This window comes from Episyrphus balteatus, chromosome 3 (assembly GCF_945859705.1).
Source record: "Episyrphus balteatus chromosome 3, idEpiBalt1.1, whole genome shotgun sequence".
In the NCBI taxonomy this organism is placed as follows: domain Eukaryota; kingdom Metazoa; phylum Arthropoda; class Insecta; order Diptera; family Syrphidae; genus Episyrphus; species Episyrphus balteatus.
Genome location: NC_079136.1, coordinates 73,970,035 through 73,985,784, shown reverse-complemented (window position 1 = coordinate 73,985,784; position 15,750 = coordinate 73,970,035). Strand labels below are relative to the sequence as shown.

Sequence of the window (15,750 nt, the reverse complement as noted above, 5' to 3'; positions counted from 1 at the left end):
AAAGAAACACCAGAAATGCATTCAAGTTTGGTTTACTGTCCTGAATTAAACATCATAGTGTCTAACCTGAAAACTTTTGCATACAAATTTTAAGAATTCCTGTACTTAATGGCGGTTTTAAATTTAATGGAGTGTGAATAAATTGCGTTTTAACCAGGAAACCAAAACTTAATGCTTGAAAAATAAATCGTTAATGTTATTCCGAAGTAAAATCCTATAATTTTAATACCTCACAATTTCAAAAAACATGATAATAAACATTTTTTGCCTTATGTGTACCTATGTTAGCGCGTCGGCTTGCTTTGAAGACTGGCTGGAAATATATGTCATATATAGAGATAACAATGACCGCTTTCTTGGTCGATATTGTGGTCTAACAGCGCCCGGCCCCGTCGAGAGCCCTAGGGGTGCGGTTGGTCTGAGAATCACGTTGCATACCGATCAAGAAAATGTGGCCAGCGGTTTCAAAGCTCGCTATTTCTTCGAAACCTCCAAATCTGAGGTCGGCGATTGTGGTGGCAATTTTTCCAACGAAGACTCTGGTATTATAACATCGCCGCACTATCCCAGCAATTATAAGAGTCCAGCAAAGGGCTTGGCTTCCATGGCATGCAACTGGTATATGACAGCTCGTCCTGGTTACAAATTGTCTATAAATTTCGAACACTTTTCGGTGGAAGGTGATCCAATGGGTAGGTGGGCTGGGCACATTGGTTCGAATCGTCACCAGTGTTGCCACTTTTTTAAATTTTAGTTTCAGGACTAATAACCATGTTTCTCTATTGTTTCGTTTTGTCATTGTTTTTTTTTTGAATTAATATAGCTCGGGGATGTCCTGCTGCAGTACTAAGGATGTGGACAAATGTAGATTCAGAGGCGGCACCTATTGAATTGTGTGGTGAAAAACCACCTACGGAACACTGGCATTATATATCAACGGGTCAATCGGCTAGAATAAGTTTCACAACTACGGACAAAACTATCGGTGCACAGGTGAGAAGTAGTGAATTTTAATAAGCTCCATACATTTTGAGAGGATATTTGAAGGATTTAATTTAATGTATTTTGTTTTCATAACTTTTTTAGGGCTTCCGTATTGTGTGGACAGAAATACAAGATTCTGGCCCAGGACCGCCAGCCATTGGATTACTATGCGAATCAGCATATCATTTCCAATGCAATATTGGATACTGCATATCGGATAAATTGAGATGTGATGGCATCAAAAATTGCGGTCCTGGCGACGATAGTGACGAAATGCACTGTGAGTCGTGAGTGAGTCGAACGGTTCAGTTCAATTTTTTTAATTTTTATTATTTTTACTTTAAGCCTTTTTCGATATTTAAAAAAAAAAATATACTTGAGTTGGTATTTTTTATTTAAATTTTTATTTATTATTATTATTATTTTTATTATTATTATATTTTATTTTTTTTTATAAAAATGGGAATTAGATAAAACGAAATTTTAAGAGCTACTCTCGACTATACTACAATTTACAATATTCAGTACCTTCTTATAAATCAAATTTAAGACTTTTTCGAAGCAACTATTTACAACGAAAATTAGAAGTAGGTATGATCGACTTCAAAAAGCTTTAAGAAGATTGTAAAAAGTTGTGTTATCTTTTAAGATCTTATCTAAAAAAAAAATAATCTAAAACTTGTAGACAAATTGGAAGATCGCTGGCTTTTACTTGGATCATTTTTTTAAATAACCTCAAAAATATTCAGAAATATTTCGAAAACTATTTCTTTGATTTTTAAAATTTTATCTATAGCAAAAATGATTGAATTTTTATAAAATTTTATGGAAATATGAATGTCGTACACAAATTTCATTTTCAAAGATCCGAAAAATAAAATTTGAAATTTGGTTGAATTTTTCGATCGCGAACGTATTAAATTTTATCGTTCCCCGAACTCTGATATGTACGTAGTACGTTTTTATATTTGAAGTAAGCTTGAATTTTTTATTTATAGCAGTTTTCACTGCTTTGTGGTTATTTACACTACTTTGTGGTTGAATTGCGGAGTCAATTTACATTTCGTGAAAAATGCCTGTGTTTCTGACGTACATTACCGGCTTTCTGCCTTTGCGTTCGTGGAAAATGCACCGATGGCCCTCGTTGTAATACCGAACCTGTAGATTTAGAAAATAATGCTTCTTTAGCTTTCGGAGTAGTGGTACTAGTAATGAAGTTCGGTTTTTTTGTTTCGTTCGAAATCATGCCCAATGATTTTGCAACTGTTTTTACTGTCTCCTCGCAAAGACTTGTAGGGTTGTCTAGTATATCTATGCAGTAAGCATTACCAACATATTCGTTGGAATATTTTCACTGAAATTTTCGTTCAACACTTTGATTTTTGGTACTCGATTTGATCTGACAGTTCCCAAACTACCACGGCTTCTTAGGTGTGTCAGCAAATTCAATGACGTGTGAAAAGTATCAAAAGTACAGTAATTGGCCATTGAAAGTAATTGAAAGTTTTCAAAAATTTTAATTCTTTAACTAGAACTCTAAAAACTGATTTTATTTTATTTTTTCTGTACAGTACAGTATTATTACGGTTGTATAAAACATTATGCCACTAAGATTTTTTTTTAAAGAGACAAAGTCAACAAAAATTGATAACGATAGAGGAGACCACCATTTTTCCAATATTTCGTGTGTTTTCCTTTTGTTGCAAAAATGCCTTTATTCTTTCGGGAACTCTGTTTTTGTTGAATATGAGAAACCCATGTGATCATTTGTGGTTTAGGTAGTATATATTGTCAAGTAAGGTTATGCCAACCATTTTTGTAGGACACAACCTTTTGTCTACACAAAGACAATGAAGCATCGGAACAGACCCAAAACCTTGATTGAAGCGGGTCAAAACTCTATGCAAATTGTTATATCTAAGCTGGCCGTTCGGAATTATAGTCCAATTGTTTAAATGCAAGAACTGGCACATTTATTTTCATATCTCATTTGTGTCATTGTTTTCAGTATTGCTTCTAGAGAATGTCATCGGTTTGATTTCAAAATTTTAGCACATATAGCGGACGTAGAAGGAAATTCAGCTAGAGCTGAACTTGTATCTTGATGACTAGATAATGTCTAAAGCGGTAATGTTCAGACTTTGATTTACTCCATATATGTACGTATATCAAGATTTGACTTGAATTTATCAAACAATGATCCATATCTATCATGTTTTGAATACTCAAACAATAATCCATAAAGAGTTATGTCGTTTTCGATTGGTTTCACTCAAGCATTCACTCATTCTGAAATCCAATAAAACACTTTGAATCGCTTCCACTCAATTCTGAAATTTTATATTTGTATTGGTGAATAATCAAATAAAAATTGTTTGCTTTTTTACTAGGAAATTTGGTTTGACGTTCAATTTATTTAAATGTTAGTGATTTTGAGTGAATTCTGTTTTGAAATCAAGGAGAGAATTTTTATTTTGAGAAGCGTTCTGTCTGTCATATTCGTGCGAACAAAACACTTTTAGAGGGCTTCTGAATGATTCCGGACGCTTCCGGAGAGCCAATCGAAAACAACATTAATCTTCAGAGCTTCTCATCATCTTTCATCTTCGATAAATTCCTCAAAGATCTTCTTAATATTGCGACCTAAAAAAAGCACTGAATCAGTTGCGTCGACTGCCTGAGCGCGTCAAGCAATTCCATTTAAAGTGGATTTTTATGTTTTCTCTTTTTTTTTTTCAAATTGACATTATATCTGTCACAAAAGTAAGTATACAGCAAATTTTTAATTTTACAAAGCAAGTTTAAAAAAGCCTATTAGTTTTCTCTACACACTCTTGGTAAAGCAAAAATAGGGCTGTATACTTACTTTTGTGACTGACTGTACAATGTACCAAAATATACCTACGTATGTACAGTGTACATACGTAGGTATATTTTGGTTTTTCGTGTGTAAGGGCTCAACAGAACTTGCTCAAAACTTCTATAAATATATTTATTGTTATCTTAAAGAATATTGTTTATTAAAATTCAAAGTCAACAAAAAAATTTAAATAAAACCAACATTTTTAATCTATATGTGTTTAATAGCAAGTTCATGCGACCTAGTGGTGCATTTTGTTCACTCTACTATTGTAAATAGTTGCCTTTCTAGCGCAGCTATGAAGTTAAAAGAAGTTACTAAGAATCAAAGTAAATTATTAGCATAATCGAGAGAAGATTTGACATGTGAGAAATTTTGTTTCAAATTCTAAAATAATTTAAAAAAATGTTGTTATGTTAAACGAATACATTATTGTTTTTTTTTTTTTTTTTTAATTACCTTAACGAAAAATTTCGATTTGAGGCAACAAATCGTATTGGTCCTTGTGACTAAATTTGTGATTTAAAATAAAATTTTTGTTTAAAATTAACTCAAAAATTTTACTGTTTTCAGTTTGCACCCTTTTTTGAAATTCTTTTATGTTGAATAATAAAATACATATTGCTCAAAAAGAGTATAGTCAATAGAAACTGCTATCAATTTGACTACTTCGAAGTTCGCAGAACGCACGTGTAAATAACATCTGATTTTCTATTTTCTGCTTTTCAATCAAAATTGAACGAACTGCTTGTTGGTGGATCAAATTTTGTAGCAATTTTTTTTAAGCAAATTTTTATGGAAATCTTTCCTGTAGTTGACAAGTTCTTGCTGTAAAAGGGTCCTGTTCAAAATTCTGTACATTACTGTATAAATATTAGGACCCCTTTAGTGTGTATAGGTACAATGCCAATTTCTGCAAATTATTTCAGTTCTATAAGGACTTACATATTTTCAAATAAAAAATATAAATGCAAATAACAACGAAAGAATTTCAAAAAAGGGACTTTTAATTGAAATTCGGTAGTTATTCTTTTTTTTTTTTAATTCATCTTATTTTTAATGGTTATAATTTTGTTCATATATTTATTAAACTAACATTTTGTTTAATTACCAGAAAAAAACTTGAACCCGACGAACACTTAATAAATACTTATAAATATATTATATGTTGTATATAATATTTTTAAACATATATATGTATAAATCAATATACTGTCTTAATTATTTCAAAACACAAGTTTAAATATTTTCTTTTTTGGCAAAATTTTCTTTAAAAATGATAAATAAGAATATTATTAAAAAAAAAAGACATGTTGTAGTAAATGATCTATATTTAAACTTTTCGTAGTTTGCAGCACGATGATATATATTTTTTGTTTTCTTTTTTTTTTTTGTTTAATCCTTATTTATATATCTACAGTATCTATTTTACATATTTTTGACATTTTTATTATGTGGATACAGAAATACTCATTCGTAATTAGTTTCAAGTATAATTTTTTCTTTAATACCTGAATTCCTAAATTTGTTCAGCTTATAAGGTTTTATTTAATCTTTTCACACCAATTTGTTCGCCAATTTATCAAAAATAAAAACAAATTAAGGCAAAAAGAAGAGGTTGCATGTACTTAAATTATCAGATGAATATTTAATTTATTTAAGCTGAAAAATTATATAAGATAAAACAATAAATTTATAACTACACTTTTTGCTACAAAAAGTGCATTATTGAAAACTTTTAAACTCATTTTGTAGTAGTTTTTTTCCGGGAAAGTACCGAAATCCAGTGTAAAGATATCTCGTCGAGCACAGCCCAAAATGAAAACTGATGTTAAAGAGGCCAATAACGAAATCCCGCCCAGACCAACGGGATTCAGTACTATTTTTCTAAACTCTGGTACCTTACCATAGTATTAAAAAGTACCTATTTTTTTTTTGGAAAATTTTAGAGTAATTGTCGGTTTTTACATAAATTGGAAATTTTTAGTTAAGCTATCTCTTAGAAATTTTTTAACCATTAAAATTAAACTTATATTGCATTTTTACTGTTGAATTTACATTCATTTTTTTTGATGTATGTATTTAGTAAGAGAATCTCTTTATGGCAGAACTTTAACTTTTGGGCTGGTTTTTCCTCTTTTTTTTTTAAATTAAACATGGAACTTCTTGCAAACAAATGAACGTTTCATGTTTTATTTTAAAAATGGAAAAAAAACTATATCCAATATAACGTCGCACCCAATATTAAATTGTATGGCCTTGAAATGTAGCTTAGAATTCAAAAAATGTTTAATTTAACAAAAAAAAAAAAAAAAAAAACAGTGGTGAATTTAAGTTCATATAGGTATTTTCAAATTTATAAATGTTTTTAAAAGAACAGAACAAACTAAGACGTTACTCCGTTCTGATAAAGGTTTTATAAAGCGTTTGGGTCGAATAAAATCTTCGAGCTTCCGATCGATCTGATCGAGCTTTGCAAAAATTATTAACAAGTAGTAAGAAACTAGGTCAATATCAAATGGGTTTAGCCGCTCTTTATTATTCCTTTGTAGTAAATTATATAACTGTAAATAAGATGTTATATTATTAAACTCCACTTCTTTCTCAAGCTAAATTATAGCTTGATCGATAATGTAAATAATAAATAAATTAAACACACTTTTTTACCAGCTTAAATAATTTAATTTATTTTTATTTCAAATTCTTTTATTATTTGTATTAAAAAAAAAAAATAATTATGCATCCTTTTTTACAAAAAAAAAAAAAAACAATACTTACAAATATTTCCTTTTCTCTCTCTTCTCTTTCCATTTTTAATTTGAAAACTACATAACTTAAAAACAAACTAAAATAAAACATCAACGTGTGTCAGGCGGCGGAAGTAATCTTTCATTGCCAATAATTATACAACTCCTCTGCTTAGCATTTTGGACAGCACAATTCTTCGCGCTGTTTTAGAAATTACAAACAAAAAAATGGCTGCAATCATTACCTTAGTAATTTTATTTTTCGAAAATCCAGTCTATAATAAATTATCCTTTAGTAATCCTTTTTCTGGATTGATTATATTATCTATAATCTTTTAAAATCTGCTAAAAAACACATAAGCGAAGGAGATAAAATTTTTTTAATAAAGAGAAAAAAAAAATAACATAAATATCTAAACTAATTAAAAAGAAAACAAAAATGAAAAACAAAAAAATAAAATAAATGCAAGACTTAACAAAAACGAAATATCCCAATAAATCGTTTAAAAAATGTTAAACATATTAAAACATGTGAGTCTAAAACATTAACTTATATAGCTATAAGTTTACATAAACAACACCAAACCAGCAAATTATATTATTAGTACATTAAAAACAAATGTTTATAGTTTAAACCATATTTTAGTTGAGTAGCCTCAATAGTAGAATACCTATGTACTTCCTCGTTCACAAACACACACATTTAAACAGTTTTTTTTGTTTGTATTTTACACATTTAAGAACAAATTTAGTACACAAACACGCCTAGAACTTATATATTTCATATAAGATAGCAGCTAAATCAGTATTCATCTTAGATCAAGTGTATCGTTAAAGATTTAATGGCTTTGTTGGTTATAATTTTTTTTAATTTTTTTCATGATTTTCAATCATCCCAAAATTCAGGATAATTAGATAATAAATTATTTCCAACGTTGGAAAAACTCAATAATACTTTATGTTAGTTAGACCAGGACTAAAAACGAGTGGGTTACCGTTTAGTGAAATTATATACTTACCTATATTAAAGGGACCATAGAATTAAACTTACTTAATTCTAAAAATATTTATAAACTCGTAATGCTTTTATTACCTACTTATTTTAATATATGTAGGTATGTATCTGTGGTGTTTGGTACAGAAATGATAACTCCAACAGATACCTACCAGAGCTATTTTCTTAACAAAATTTATTTTTGATTTTTTTTTTTAAATAAACCTTCCCCTAACAAATACAGAGAGCATGCAAAAAGAATAAAGTTGATTGGACTTTATGTTGTTTTATTATAAGCGCACAAACCAACACTTAGATTTTTTATAAGGTGTCGATTTATGAAAGTTGTTCCAGGTTGTTTGCGGATTAGTTCTGGGACTTTCCAATTTTTTTTTGAAAATTTTTTGAAAATTGAATTTTTTAAAGTTAGTATTGATGAAATCGTGTCCCTAGGTTTGTCCTTTACTTTTGATTCTTCGTCTATTTTCGAAAATCTTAAAAAACTAATTTTTATCTTTTTTAGCTGAATGCAAAGACCTGTTCACTGTGATCTCATATCTATAAACCAAAACTTGTTTCGGGACTTTGATCCGAAAATATATGCTTCCAAAAGAAAAAAAAAAATATTTCGATTGCAAATAATTCAGCAACCCGAACTCCTACACACTTTTGGTTTTCAGTTATGAATAGAGTCTAAAGAGTTATTTCTTTTGATGTCCCATTTGTTGGATTCGGAGAAAATTTATGAAAAATCCTGTTTTTTTAGACAAGGGGTAGCCCTTGGATAGTTTTCGAAAATCTTAAAAAAACAAATTTGTATCTTTTTTAGCTGAATGCAAATGCCTATTCACTGTGATCTCATATCTGTAAACCAAAACTTAATTCGGGACTTTGATCCGAAAATATATGCTTCCGAAATAATTCAGCAACCCGAACTCCTACAAACTTTTGGTTTTCAGTTATGAATAGAGTCTTAAGAGTCCTTTCTTTAGATGTCCCATTTGTTGGATTCGGAAAAAATTTATAAAAAATCCTTTTTTTTAGACAAGGGGTACCTACCCCTTGGATAATTTTCGAAAATCTTGAAAGAAATAAATAAATTTGTATCTTTTTTAGCTGAATGCTAAGGCCTGTTCACTGTGATCTCTTATCTATAAACCAAAACTTGTTTCGGGACTTTGATCCGAAAATATATGCTTCCGAAAAAAAAAAATATTTCGATTGCAAATAATTCAGCAACCCGAACTCCTACACACTTTTGGTTTTCAGTTATGAATAGAGTCTAAGGACTCTCTTCAGGCTAAGGCCTGTTCACTGTGATCTCTTATCTATAAACCAAAACTTGTTTCGGGACTTTGAAAATATATGCTTTCGAAAAAAAAAAAAATATTTCGATTGCAAATAATTCAGCAACCCGAACTCCTACACACTTTTGGTTTCCAGTTATGAATAAAGTCTAAAGAGTCCTTTCTTTTGATGTCCCATTTGTTCGATTTGGAGAAAATTTATGAAAAATCCTTTTTTTTAGACAAGGGGTATGTAGGTACCCCTTGGATAATTTTCGAAAATCTTAAAAAAAAAAAACAAATTTGTATCTTTTTTAGCTGAATGCAAAGGCCTATTCACTGTGATCTCATATCTATAAACCAAAACTTGTTTCGGGACTTTGATTCGAAAATATATGCTTCCGAAAGAAAAAAAAATATTTCTATTGCAAATAATTCAGCAACCCGAACTCCTACACACTTTTGGTTTTCAGTTATGAATAAATTCTAAGGAGTCCTTTCTTTTGATGTCCCATTTGTTGGATTCGGAGAAAATTTATGAAAAATCCTTTTTTTTAGACAAGGGGTAGCCCTTGGATAGTTTTCGAAAATCTTAAAAAAACAAATTTGTATCTTTTTTAGCTGAATGCAAATGCCTATTCACTGTGATCTCATATCTGTAAACCAAAACTTGTTTCGGGACTTTGATCCGAAAATATATGCTTCCGAAATAATTCAGCAACCCGAACTCCTACAAACTTTTGGTTTTCAGTTATGAATAAAGTCTAAAGAGTCCTTTCTTTTGATGTCCCATTTGTTGGATTCGGAGAAAATTTATGAAAAATCCTTTTTTTTTAGACAAGGGGTAGCCCTTGGATAGTTTTCGAAAATCTTAAAAAAACAAATTTGTATCTTTTTTAGCTGAATGCAAATGCCTATTCACTGTGATCTCATATCTGTAAACCAAAACTTGTTTCGGGACTTTGATCCGAAAATATATGCTTCCGAAATAATTCAGCAACCCGAACTCCTACAAACTTTTGGTTTTCAGTTATGAATAAAGTCTAAAGAGTCCTTTCTTTTGATGTCCCATTTGTTGGATTCGGAGAAAATTTATGAAAAATCCTTTTTTTTTAGACAAGGGGTACCCCTTGGATAATTTTCGAAAATCTTAAAAAAACAAATTTGTATCTTTTTTAGCTGAATGCTAAGGCTTGTTCACTGTGATCTCATATCTATAAACCAAAACTTGTTTCGGGACTTTGATCCGAAAATATATGCTTCCGCAAGAAAAAAAAATATTTCGATTGCAAATAATTCAGCAACCCGAACTCCTACAAACTTTTGGTTTTCAGTTATGAATAGATTCTTAAGAGTCCTTTCTTTAGATGTCCCATTTGATGGATTTGGTGACAAATTTTGAAAAATCCTTTTTTTTAGACAAGAGGTACCCCTTGGATAATTTTTTGAAAATCTTAAAAAAACTAATTTGTATATTTTTTAGCTGAATGCAAAGACATGTTCACTGTGATCATCTCATATCTGTAAACCAAAACTTGTTTCGGAACTTTCTGCCTCCGAATGAAAGAAAAAAAATATTTCGATTGTAAATAATTCAGCAAACTGAACTCCTACGAACTTTTGGTTTTCAATTATGAATAGAGTCTAAAGAGTCATTTCTTTTGATTTCTTATTCGATGGATTTGGAGACTACCTAAACTTCCTTAAGTTTAAAAAAAAATAAATTAATATATTTATGTGTACCTATTTAATTAGAATTACCACCCAATTGGAGTACGAAATATAGTTGAACTTTAAATATTTAAAAAAATCTCGTAATACGACTTAACTAACGACTCAAATAATGACAAAACTGACGGCCGGATCTCGTCTCGTTGTAACACGATGGAATATGTTTCATAAAAAAATTCTTCTGCAAGATTTGATGATACTATTGAGTTAGCTGACTTTCGACTAAAGGTTCGATAAAATCGATAGACAAAAAGGTTCACCCCGGAGTTGCAAAACCTAAAATCATACTTTGTTGACCAAAATTAAGCATTGTCTAAAGCTAAACTCTATCTGACCGAAGCTTTAATGTTCGTATACCATTTTTAAGTTTGCATCCACGTGTTTTTTTTTTAGTTTCCACATAAATTTATTATTATCTTATTATTTTCTTTTGTTTTGAATTGCTTGTTGAATGTTGAAAATAGTATCTTGTCTCTATTGAAACAATCATAATAATAATGTGTATATTCACTAAAGCTTATGATTTTAGCTTTCATACTTTTTTAAAACACTTAAGCAATCACTCTTGCAAACTTTAGCATTTTCATTCCTTTAGCTGCAATCTCTCGCACCAATAATTTCAAATTTTAGAATTAAATTAAAATCTCAAGAAATAAAATAAAATGCATTAAATCAGTTTTAAATTTGCTTATTGGATCTAAATCTATTTATTTTTTTTTTTTCATCGAAGAAAAAAAAAACCACACACACCCACACAAAAATAATTTTATGTAATACACATAACTCTAGTGCATATGAATTATAAAAACACTTAAAATATAATCAAAAAAAAAAATATATTACATTAATTTCACATCCAAAATTTTTAACCAAATCAAAATTTTACAGAACATTATTATCGTAACTTCATTTAAAAGTTATGATGCACAAAATTTTATTTCTATATAATTTTTTAGTTTCAAATGAATATTAAAAAAAACTATATATTTTTGATTTGCGCTTTTTCTTATTATGAAACAAACATAACTAATTTTGAATATTTTCTTGTACATTTTATCTGTTCGTTATATTTTCTTCTACGGAAATTCAATAATCGCTTTGATGAATTAATCCACACGGAATGACAAAAAAAAAAAAAAAACAACAGGTATCATGGAAGCTCCCAAAGAGGATCACGGCGTTCTAATTATAATCAGCATGGTCGCCGTCTCGTTCCTAATTTGTCTCCTATGCACACTTTGTCATCGCCAAAAAAAACGCCGACACCGACAACTAGGACTACATCGAAATACAGGACATTATGATTCAACAACTAGTGCCACAGGTGGTTAATAATTTTCTTTACCCGTATTTATTTTTTCATACGGTATTTCAATTTTATTTTTTTTTAAGTTCAAAGAAATTTTTCCCATATAAATATAAATTATAATACATTTATGTATATAATTTTTGTAAAAAAAAAATATATGTATGAACCCCTCATTGGCTTATCTTTTTTAGTAATAGTAGCAATTTTTTTTTTATTTTGCTAAGAATTTTAATTTAAATTACTGTTGTTGTTGTAATCATAAGTTGTATTGGCAATTATTGAATTATTTCTAATTATTAACAAACTAAATTTCTAGATTGATCAATCGTCTTCTTTTAAGTCTTCCCCTTCTCTTGCATATGTAGTTTAAAAATAAAAAAAAGGGCACGTATACGTCACAGTGGCCTAGATGCTTACTAACTATAATCGAAATTAATTAAATGTTCATTTTCTTGTCGTCAGTGTGAATCTTAGAGAATATGTACATAATATGGAGTGATACTTCATATGCATTGATAGAGGACGCTTGGGACTCTTATCCATTTTTAATGAGTGGGGCGACCCCCAATTAAACACGTGTGTTTTCATTGGTGGCAGCCATCATGCAATGAACCAGGAGCTCATCGAAATTAGCAAAATCAGCGGAAACCAGTGCTAAAATCTTCACGTTTGGAACTGTAAAATCTCTCCATATTCTCTGATGTGTGAATAATAAACAGAAAAAATGCAGAAAAATTCTTTTCAAATAAGAATCAAAACAATATTAACGAAGCCTGTTTACTTTTAAAATATTATAAAAAACAAAAAATAATTTAATACAAATCTGACACAAAACAAAACCAAAACAAATAAACAAAATATAATTAGCATAGTTTTGTACACTAAGAAACCAAAAAGTCCTTTTCAGGGATTTTTTGGTTATAGAATACACGATCCTGTGAATCGACTGTAGCTGTAGTGGATTTTTTTCCGTGTATATATAATTAACTTCACGTCTTTAAGACTTGGCAAAAAATTTAGTTTTACAATAATGATCAAGTTTCAAAAAATCCTCAAAAATGTTTTTGTACACCGGTGTTTCTTCCGTGGGAGAGAAAGAGTGTTTGTGGAATATAATCACAAGACAAATGCTTTAAAGTTATTTTTCGATGCTGAATCTCCTCTAAAATCGTGTTTTTGCATTTGATTTAATCGAATCGATCCTTGATTTAGTTGGAGTACCTACCCATGATTTTGCACCTCTACAACCTATTTGATTCTAAAGAGAGATACAATCAACCCAAACATTTTTTTCATAAAAAAATAGACATTGTTCAAAGAAGCTCTTTTTGAAAAAAAAAATTTAGTATTCCAAAATTTTATTTTTGGTTATAAGAAAAACTGTTATGAAAACCCCACAGTAGGACAGACAATAAAATGATTACAACGACTGATTTGACAGACTGACAAACTAACAAAATAACAAACTGACACACTGGCAGACTAAAAGTTCGACGGGCTAACTGACCGATAGTTTGACAGCTGGACACACTAAATAGTTCCAATTATCGCATCCGAAATTTTACTATGTCACACCCACAATAGTATTAAGACCAGGGTTGTAAAAATAAAAATATTTATTGCAAATAAGAAAATTTTGTATTAAAAAATTATTATTGCAATTGAAATATATTTGCATTGAAAATAAAATTTTTATTATAAATAAAAATATTTGCATTACAAAAAAAAAAACAATTTCATTGAAAAAAAAAGTTCATTGCAAAATGTGTGCAATAAATTTTTTTAATATTCGTTGAATTTCTTACAATTTTGGGTATTTGACCATACATTAGCTATTTCAACTATAATTATTATTGAACCTAATATAAGGTAGGTAAATAGAAAAAATCGGAAGAAAGTCGAGAATATTTAAAAAGAATATTTAATGCACACATTTTGCATTGAATTTTTTTTCAATGCAGGAAATTTTTCAGTTGCAATAACTTTTTTTTTAATGCAATTTTTTTTAATTTGCAATAAATAGTTTTAGTTTAATTCAAATATTTCTCAGTTGCAGCAAATAGTTTTTTTTTTTAAATTGTAATAGAAAACAAACGCATTTAAAAAAAATGATTTTTTACAACCCTGGGCCAATACATGTAATATTTTGTAAACACCTGTAAAGTAATACAATTTGAACTTGAGTGAATGAAATTGTTTTGTTACTTTATGTGGGAACAAAATATTAGTCCCTCTTTGAATAAAAAATAAAACGTTCAACTAAGTTTTATTTTTTAGACTGCTTAAAATTTGATATTCATATTTCCGTTATAGTCAAATTCTTAGGTTTTGAAGCAAACAAAAGCTTAACAAATTGCTCTCTATTTGTATATTTATTTTAACTAAACTTTTATTTTAACTAAAGTTACTTTTCAAGAGGAAACTGACCCTTTAATATTACCTACTTTCTTTTTTACTCTCCCAGGATTAAGTTCGAGTCGAAGACACCTTCAAGGTGGTGGTAGCTTATCAGGAAGCCTTCATGGTATTAACAGTGGGAACTTGATAATTCCACCAGCCCCCCTTCCACCAACAAGTGTTCCTCCACCACCCCATATTTGTATAGCCGGCACCAATGCTAGTGGCCTCGGACTTGGAGGCATGGGTATCAGTATGATGATGAGCGCTGACCTCGATGACGATGATGGCAATGACGATGATGAGGATAATCCCGATATATTCATAAATGACATACGATTCGATGAACATATTGATCAATTAGAAACTGTTTAACAATTGTTGTTGAAAATCCATAGAAATATAAAAACAAAAATAATATGTCTCTTATTTAATTTTATAAGAATTAAAATAACTGCAAAAAAAAAACGTAATTCTAATCAATCCTAGGAAAATTATAAACGGAATATTGTATAAAAAAAAAAACAGGAAAAAAACATTTAAAATATTTATACAAAATAAATAAATATTATAACATTATTATTTAACAATTTTTTTTTTATTCGCCCAACTATGTATATTAAAAAAATTTCGATACCCACTCAGACGCAACTGAAAACATTAATAAAAATTAAAGCAAGTTGTTATAAAGATAAAAAAAACAAGCGCCGCGCCGAGGAAATAATAGATACAAAAAAAAAAATAATAATAAATTATATACCAAGGTAAGCTCATTTTAAACTTCGATTTAAAGAAACAAAAAAAAATAAATAAATAGAAGAAAAACAAAAAAACAACAAAACTAAGAAATATAAAAATTGTTTTTACAAGAAAAAGAAACAAAAAAAAAAAAAAGAATATAATTAAAAGAAACTGTACATTTTCATAACAAACAAAATATAATAAAAAATTAAATTGTTGTTTTTTATATTTGATACGACTAAAAAAAAGTGACACAAAATAAATAAATGTGAAAAATAATAAGAAAAACTAAAAAGAAGAAAATATTAAAAAAAAATCGTGCAAACATTTTTATTTGCATTGAATATTTATAATATTTCAAAAATGAATAAAATTAACATTTATCATCTATGTAGGTTGTTAAGTTTGAGTGATTGAATTAATATTTTAGTTTTTTGTTACCAAAAATAAATTACACTTTGTTTTAATTGAAAACAAAAAAGTTACTGGTTTAAAATATAATAACTATATTCGCAGTGAAAATTTAATCTTTTTTTTTTTATAAATCTACTATTGATTTTGAATTCTTTTAATTAAGCGCACTTCTGATGAAATTGTTTTAAAAAATTCATATATCTCCAAGCTCAAATAAAGTTATAAAAAAATTTTCAGGAATGTTCCCATAAAAAAAATCATTAGTATGTTAGTTTTTAAATAATTTT

At 28.8% G+C, this 15,750-nt stretch overlaps 1 protein-coding gene across 10 annotated transcripts in view; it reads left to right on the top strand.

Moving 5' to 3' along the window:
• The window catches only part of LOC129913342 (uncharacterized), a 63,343-nt gene extending 47,964 nt beyond the window's left edge, over nucleotides 1-15,379 (top strand). Inside the window, exons 13-17 of one of the 10 annotated variants that reach the window (XM_055991954.1) lie at nucleotides 289-692; nucleotides 824-993; nucleotides 1,087-1,264; nucleotides 11,750-11,926; nucleotides 14,376-15,379. In XM_055991954.1, the coding sequence (XP_055847929.1) occupies nucleotides 289-692; nucleotides 824-993; nucleotides 1,087-1,264; nucleotides 11,750-11,926; nucleotides 14,376-14,683 (1,237 nt within the window). In that variant the 3' untranslated portion in view covers nucleotides 14,684-15,379. Of the gene's footprint in view, nucleotides 1-288; nucleotides 693-823; nucleotides 994-1,086; nucleotides 1,276-6,716; nucleotides 7,120-11,749; nucleotides 11,927-14,375 lie in introns of those variants that run through there. The other 9 variants (XM_055991953.1, XM_055991955.1, XM_055991956.1 and 6 more) reach the window with 9 other exon arrangements.
• Nucleotides 15,380-15,750: the final 371 nt, after the last annotated feature.